The 7,759-nt window shown below is 59.9% G+C and overlaps 1 protein-coding gene across 1 annotated transcript; it reads right to left on the reverse strand.

Moving 5' to 3' along the window:
- Positions 1-331: 331 nt before the first annotated feature.
- On the reverse strand, positions 332-5,253 carry KDF1 (keratinocyte differentiation factor 1). The gene is made up of 4 exons (XM_041463229.1): positions 5,135-5,253; positions 2,123-3,236; positions 1,216-1,290; positions 332-627 (listed from the first exon to the last, which is right to left on the reverse strand). Exons 2-4 carry the CDS (start codon positions 3,216-3,218, stop codon positions 545-547), a joined length of 1,254 nt encoding a protein of 417 aa, XP_041319163.1. The 5' UTR covers positions 3,219-3,236; positions 5,135-5,253; the 3' UTR covers positions 332-544.
- Positions 5,254-7,759: the final 2,506 nt, after the last annotated feature.

Below are 7,759 nucleotides of genomic sequence, written 5' to 3' on the forward strand. Positions count from 1 at the left end.
CTACTGAAAACACCGTGGGCAGAAGACTTTGGGTTGCTGGGACCAACAGAGGCACTTTAAACAGAGATTTGGGTCCCTGCAGAGCAGGATCTCAGCCTGCACCTCAACATCAGCACCAGCACAGAGACACCACACAGTTATCCCTATCCAAGTTCACTCAGGCAGTGGCAGGAAGCAGAACTGTACACAGGTCCCCAAAGCAGGGAAAGGGCTGAGCCACCGAGGCTGCTGGAGCTAAATGTGATTTACAGAAATCACAGAGGCACAAGTTCTCTGCTACTTCCTTGTCCATCTTCTCCTCCCTGGAGGGGGCACACGTTCCACCTCCCAAGTTCGTTAGCTCCGCAGTTTGCTTCCTTGATTGTCCAAAAAAACCAAAATATCCAGTGAAGTTCAGGCAGCAGGAAGAATCTGGCTTCAATAAGGATCAGGGTAGACTGGGAAAAAAAAAAAAAATCAAGCGTGGCACAGCACACTCCACGTGGAAGGAGCAGGATTGTGAGTGCAGCAAAGGCCTGGAACGCCTCCCTGCTGCTCAGGTCCTTTAACAGTACACCTGGAGCAGAGGTGCCCCGGACGAGTCAGTCTCTGTGTCCTGGAAAGAGGAATCTCTGCTGGTGGGAGAGCCTTGGGGAGGAAAGAAGAGAAGAGAAGAGACGGTGCCATTAGCCCAGGGGAAGCACAGCAGCCTGGCAGTGGGGAAGCAGCTGCCACAAAAGGCTTTGTGTACCATGAGGGAGGAGAAAGCCACACAAAGCCATGGCAGGGAACAGCCCTGCCTGCACTGCAGCCATCTCCCAGACAGAGCTGCTGCGCAGGAGGAAACTTGTCCTGTAGCCCTGGGCTGCTCTCGGGCAGGACAGAGCTCGGGGCAGCTGTCACTCCTGCCTGCTTCCCTTTTGCACAGTTCCTTTTGCTCCCAGTCTCACCCAGCTGTGACCTCTGGCAGTCACACCCCAAACACAGCCCCAAACTTTGTCAGGGTACAGAGAAACTGAAAGCTCTCAGGTCAGGTCCTGTGCAAGGCCAGGGAACGTGCCACGCTGGGATTCCACCCCTTTTCAGAAAGATCCACCAGCCCAGGGATGTCCGAGCTCCGTCACCCCCAAAGGGCAGGAGGAGCGAGGGGGGCCCGAGCAGCAGGGTCAGCCCAGGCTCTGTGGGGGCCAGGACACGGAGCAGGGGGGCCCAGGGCTCTGCCCAGCCGGGCGTTACCTGCGCTGCTGTGCCGCCTCATGTTCCTGGCCAGCACATCCGCCGGGGTCTCCTCCGAGATCTGCACGGCCAGCTCTGCAAGGCAAACCCAGAGGCCTGAGACAGCAGGGAGGATGTGAAGGATGACTCAGCACTAAGGATCCCTGTCAGGGAACACCCCAGGGAACAGGACAGGCTGAGTCTGATTCCTCCCATTGCTTCTGCCACTGTCCGGATAGTCTGAGCTGTGTCCTTAAATCCCAGGGGCAGCCTCTCTGCTAATCTGGGAAGCACAACACCCACACGGTTTCCTCTGGCATTTCTGGATATCTCCTTGCTCCCACACTCAGCTTTTCAAGGTTTTTCTCCAACAAACTCTGTTATACCCTGCTCTGGAGCTCAGATACTTGAGGCTGTTCCCACAGGAGGAAGAAGCAGAAGCACTGGTGCTGTGGAACAGCCCTTCCCTCCCCTTTGCAGGGGCATTCACAGTGTGGAGGAGGTCTGGGCTCTGAGGACACACTGTCACCAGAGTCTAAGGGTGGCATTAGCCAGGCAGCACATGGGAGAGAGCCAGCTGAGTAACTGGACATCCTCGGGCACGAGCAGCTCGTCTGGTCCTACCAGTTCAGTTTGACTCACCGTTTTTGTGCCTCCCTTGGATGAGCACAGGCAGAAGCAGCAGCAGCAGCACAAACCCATCTATTGCTCAGCACAAACCTCATGGGCAAGGAAAGACAGGCTCAAGAAAGCCACAGCACAGGGCAAGAAGCAGAGCTCTGCACTCACACACCCCAGCAGAACAGAACAACAGAACAGGCCCACCGGGGACAGAGCAGCCCCCAGCCCCGCTGCAGCGCCACACCTCCGTGGCTTTGGTGACACAGCCCTCCTGCAGCACCCAGAGACCCCCAGGGACCCCCCGTACCGTCCTGGCTGATGACCATGGACTCCAGCATCGTCTCGTTGCCGCTGTCTGGCGCGGTGCCCCGGGCTGACTTCTCCTCGTGGCCCTGGCTGCAGATGTGGGGCCGCACGCGGCTCTTGCGGGTGCTGATGCGGATGATGCCCCGCACCAGGCGGCACTCGGCGTCCTGCTCGTCCAGGTTGTAGTCCTGAGTGATGCTGTTGATCAGGTCCGAGATCTTGTTGGTCTTCTCCAGGAAGACGGTGTCCGAGGTGCACTTGGCCAGCTCGTCGATCTGGTGGACGCTGAAGAGCTCCGTGAGCTTCTTGAAGATCAGCACGTCGATCTGCCTGCTGGACATGGAGCCGTTCAGCTCGCTGATGTCCACGTCGGACTCGTGGAAGGAGTAGTACTCCTCCGAGCTCCGGTGGCTGCTGGGCAGCGCCGGCTTCTCTATGCTGTTCCTGAAGGGCTTCTCCAGCAGCTCCTTGCAGCAGGAGTCGGACTCCAGGTGGTGGTTGGTGTTCCTGTTTGGATAGACGGGGATGCCCTTCAGCTTCACGTCTGGGTAACTGAAACTGCTGCCCATGCTGGACTTTTTGATCTGGTTCCCGTTCTTCTCAGCAGGAGAGGTGCTGGCGGGGCTGTTTGGCAGCCGCCCGTTGTAGTCTCCGTTCTTGCCATCCTCTGTGGAGGTCTCAGCGGGCCCTGGGTAGGGAACGCAGACACTGCAGTCCTGGAAGCAGCCCCCACACGTCACTATGCAACAGAAAACGGCCTTGTACGTGTTCCAGGCCTGCGACAGGGAGGAGCAGCAAAAGCTCTGGTTTGGGGGAGCCTCTGCTGTGCCGGAGATGAAGGTGATGGTCTCTGCCTCTCGGCCCTTGGGGTCTTTGAGCTCGGCCTTGCGCCCTTTCCTGTCCCGCATCTGCTGCGCTCGGCCGCGGCTCGCTTTGATCTCGGGGGTGGAGCCGCTGAACACCTCCAGGCTGACATCCGTGCTGTCCCTGCTGTCCCTGGCTGCCCGGGCCCGCAGGGGCACAGCCTCGGGGCAGGGCTGCTCCCGCTGCCGGGCGCCGCTCAGCTCGGGGGGCAGGCGGCTCCTCCGGCCCAGCATGGCTCGGCACTCGGGCACCTGCAGGGCACAGGGGGGCAAATCAGAGCAATCCCCACCACCAGCCCCACCTCAGCGAGCTGGCTGTCGGCACAGAGGGATCTGACAGCCAGAGATCCCCAAAGCCAACACTGCAATGATTTTTGGGAACATTTTGTGTCAGGACTCGTGCTGCTCTCACTCAGGGTCTGCGTTCCGGGGCTCTCCCACCACCCAAGCCTCGCTGCTTCCTTTGGGTAGATGTTCTCATCAGAAGAGAGATGCTTTGAAAGGGCTATTTTCGGACATCAAAACCCCTGTAACCTTCAGAAGAGTCTCCTCCAGGCAGCTGCAAGAGGAGTCAGCTCCAGAGCCATGAAGGAGCAGCACAGCTGGAGGTGGAGCCGCTGACAGGCTCCAAAGGGAAAGTAGCTTTTTTTAAACAACTTCCCTTTGTCTTGCATTCCTCAGGATTAGGCTGGGCCCTGACAGCACTTATCCATTTCAAAACACATCGTGCCCAGGAGGAGATGACAAGCAATCCATCATTATGCAAGCTGCCAATTCCATCTCCACGTTTATTTGCTGCTATTTCAATTTAGAGGATTTAGCAACGACAGCATTACCAACACTAATGATTTTTGCCAGTCATGCTAAGGTCAGGAGATGTCAAGGGCTTCCCTGTGAAAACCTGATGTCTTCATCTGGATTAAGGAAAAGACCTTGTCAACAAGTTGGTCTGAAATCAGCCTCATGGGAACAAAACCTTCACAAACAGAAAGAGAACCCCGAGCAACCCGGAGTGCTCAGCTGTGCCAGCACAGCTCCTCCAGCTCTGCAGGCAGAGGGAATGTTTCCACAGTGAGCTCTGTGCTGCTGCCTCTGCACGGAGCCAGCCCTCACACCCTGCCACGTTACCTCTCCCTGGTTTTCATCTTTTTATTATTAAAGCTCAGCACCGCTGCTCTGCCTCTAGCCCAGGCTGTGGTGGGTCCTGGAATTCTCCACGGTTTCCAGGCTTCTTGGCCAACGCTGCTTGCACCTCCAAGAGATCCTTTCAAACACTAATTAGGGTAATTAATAAGCAGTGAGAGCCCAGCCATAGTGTAAGTGTTGTAGGGCTGTCCTTGTTGTTTTACTATGGACTTTCTATAGGGCACCTCAAGCATGAATAAATAAATCTGTCAGGCCTTGTTAGAGCACTGCCTCTTTCTCCCTGTTTTTAAACCAAGAGTCACATTTTCCCCACAAAGAAGCAGGTCCAGACTGCAAGCCAGGCTGTTACAGCACACCACTGCTTTCCAGGAATATTTTGGCTCTGTTACCTTATGAAAATTCATCCCAGGAGCTCCCTCTGCACACTCCTGGGCAATATGCAAAATAAAAAGCCCCAGATGCTCCAATTTGAGTGCAGGGCAGGCAGAGCTCCCTCATCTCAGCATCACTGCAGAGTTTTGGTTGCTTTCACTTCAGAACAAGCCAGGGATTATTCCCCTCAATTTCCTCATTCAGAATTTAAAAACAGACTGAAAAAAAAGCATGAAATTGAATGAAAACGTTTGAGCTGAATTGGGAACTGCTTACTGGGGTGTTTATTTTCATTCCAAGTCCTCACTGAGAGACCCAACATCTGCCCTGCACAGCAACACTCCTCTACATAACAACAGAAATATTCTGAGATTTCAGAGCATCTGGGGCAGAGGGAGGAGCATTGCTCAGCTCTGAGGAGAAGACCTGCAGGTGCAGACACCTCTGGGCTCGCCCATTCCCACCACAGCTCACGCTTTGGGACCTCTGCACCACAAGGAAAAGTTCCTGAGGAGCACAGACAGGACACAGCTCCTCGATCCAGCAGCTTCCCCAGCACAGGAACGGGCTGGGCCAAAACCCCCAGCCTTAAATAAAGGCTCAGACCAAAATCACATCCAGGTGTTACTCACACAGTGGCTGGGAGCTTCCTCTGCTCTCACACAGGCACTGTGGGTGACTGCAGGTCCCTCTAGAGAGCCTCAGCATCTGCTCCAGAGGAGCCAGGAAGGAGCCACAAGGGGTTTGCAGGACTCAGAGTTAGCCAGGGTCTAAGATCTTCATTGTTCAGAGGGTGGGATTTCCCTGGAAAGTTGGAAAAAAGCTCAGTTAAGTTGTGAATCTCCTGAACAACACATCCATCAGCAACAGCCACGCTGCTGGTGCTGCTGGCAGCTAGGGAATGTCTCCTAAATCCAGGAGACAGGATTCACACACTGACACAGCTTCTCTGAACTCTGTGGAAGCACCCACAGCTGGGAAGTGTCCTAGGGAGCCTGGCCAGGAGCTGGAAGTCACCTGTTCAGCTCCTGCTGCCCACTGCTCTGCTGGGAATGGAGATCCTGACCCGGGGTAAATGTGGATCCAGCACTGCCCCTGTGCATCCCCGGGGAGCCAGCACCCCTCTGGGATACCAACAACCTGCCCAAGAACTGTGCCAACCCCTGCCCTGTGCCCCCGGCCCAACACAGCCACCCCGCTGCAGCTGACAGCAGGGCTCCAGCACGGGGCAGGCACACAAAGCGTGACCCTCTTCCCTCAGAACGACAGGCAAGGGAAAGGGGAGACCCAGCTGGGCACCTGACAGAGCTCCCTCTGCTACCTGGGGCCCACCATGCCCTGCAGGGGGGATTTTGGGGAGAGGAGAAGCTGGCAGCAGGGGAGCAGGGGCTGCAGGGGCTGCAGGAGAGCAGGGGCAGCAGGGGAGCAGGGGAGCAGGGGAGCAGGGGCTGCAGGGGAGCAGGGGCAGCAGGGGCTGCAGGAGCAGCAGGGGCTGCAGGAGAGAAGGGGCTGCAGGGGAGAAGGGGCTGCAGGGGAGAAGGGGCTGCAGGGGAGCAGGGGAGCAGGAGAGCAGGGGCAGCAGGAGCTGCAGGAGAGCAGGGGCTGCAGGGGAGCAGGGGCTGCAGGAGAGCAGGAGAGGAGGGGCAGCAGGGGCTGCAGGGACAGCAGGGGCTGCAGGGCAGCAGGGACAGCAGGAGCAGACCCTTCCCCGCCTGCCCTGCCCTGCACCGGCTCCCCCCGCGCCCCCGCTCCGTTTCCCAGCCCTGGCAATCAGAGCCGACCCCAAAGCCCCGGAGAGCTCCGGCCGCCTCCAGCCTCCCGCGGGGCCGGGGCGGCGGGGAGGGGACGGCGCGGGGACAGCGGGGACCCCGGTGCGGGGGTGACGGACGTGCCCGCCCTCCTTCCCTCCCTCCCTGCCGGTCGCGGCCTGCGGCTGCCCCCGAGCCGAGCCGAGCCGAGCCGGGCCGGGAAGCGGCGGCGGCGGGGCCGGGCCGGGCCCGGGGCTGATGCCGGGGCCGGGGTCGGGGTCGNCGGAGTCGGGGTCGGGGTTCGGGTCGGGGTCGGGGCCGGGGTCGGGGTTCGGGTCGGGGTCGGGCTCAGAGCGGGCCGGGCCGGGCCGGGCTCTCGTTACCTGCGAGCCGGGAGCGCGTCCGGCCCCGCCTCACCTGGGCCAGGTGCGCCACGTGACCCGGACGGGCCGCGCCGAGGGACAGCAGAGCGCGGCGGGCGAAGCTGCTCCGGGCCGGGCACAAACCCGGGACAAATCCGGGTAAGCAGGGCAGGCAGAGCTCGTACAAACCGGGACAAACCGGGACAAACCCGGTACAAACCGGCACAAACCCGGTACAAACCGGGACAAACCTGGGTACAAACCCCGGCACAAATCCGGGTACAAACCGGGACAAACCCAGGTAAAACCCCGGCACAAACCCCGGGCACAAACCCCGGCACAAATCCGGGTACCAACCCGGTACAAACCCCGGTACAAATCCGGGTACCAACCCGGTACAAACCCCGGTACAAACCCCGGTACAAATCCCGGTACCAACCCGGGCAGAGCAGCCCAGCCTTTGCCCCGGGTGCGCGCCCCAGGGCAGCGCTCATTGCCGGGGTCCGCGTGCCCGGGATCCCTCCCCGAGCATCCCTGGGCCCACCCCGGGTGCTCCCCACCCCCGAGGTCCCTGTCCCGCAGTGTCCCTATCCCAAAGACGGTTATTCGCTCCTGGGGTCGGATCCTGCCCCGGAGGTTCGGGGGAAAGGAAAGAACTCCCCTGGGCAGGCGGCAGCAGGGAGGGAGCTGGGGCAGCCCAGGACTCCGGGGCCTTAAACCTGACATCCTGGTGCACGATTCCTTCCTAAACCCGCCAGGATGGAGGAGCAGGAGAGCCCCTCCTGCCCCGGTAACTGGGACACCCGGGAAAAAACCTGGGCAGGGGCTGGGAGGGAGGGCACGGCGTTAATTATCGCTGCCCGTAATGAGGCTGCGAGTTTCTGGAGCACATCCCAGCGCGGGGCTTTGCGGGGCTGGAGATGAGGCGATGCTCGTCCCTGGGCTCTGTCCTCCTGCATCCCTAATCCCGGAGTGCCGGGGCAATGCCGGGGCTGCGCTGGCCACAGGACGCAGGGGCGCGTCCCGGTGTCCCGTCCCGGTGTCCCCTCCCGGTGTCCCATCCCGGTGTCCCATCCCGGTGTCCCGTCCCGGTGTCCCCTCCCAGTGTCCCATCCCGGTGTCCCCTCCCGGTGTCCCATCCCGGTGT

The sequence above is a fragment of the Pyrgilauda ruficollis genome, unplaced genomic scaffold (genome assembly GCF_017590135.1).
Source record: "Pyrgilauda ruficollis isolate IOZ18807 unplaced genomic scaffold, ASM1759013v1 scaffold162, whole genome shotgun sequence".
Taxonomy (NCBI): domain Eukaryota; kingdom Metazoa; phylum Chordata; class Aves; order Passeriformes; family Passeridae; genus Pyrgilauda; species Pyrgilauda ruficollis.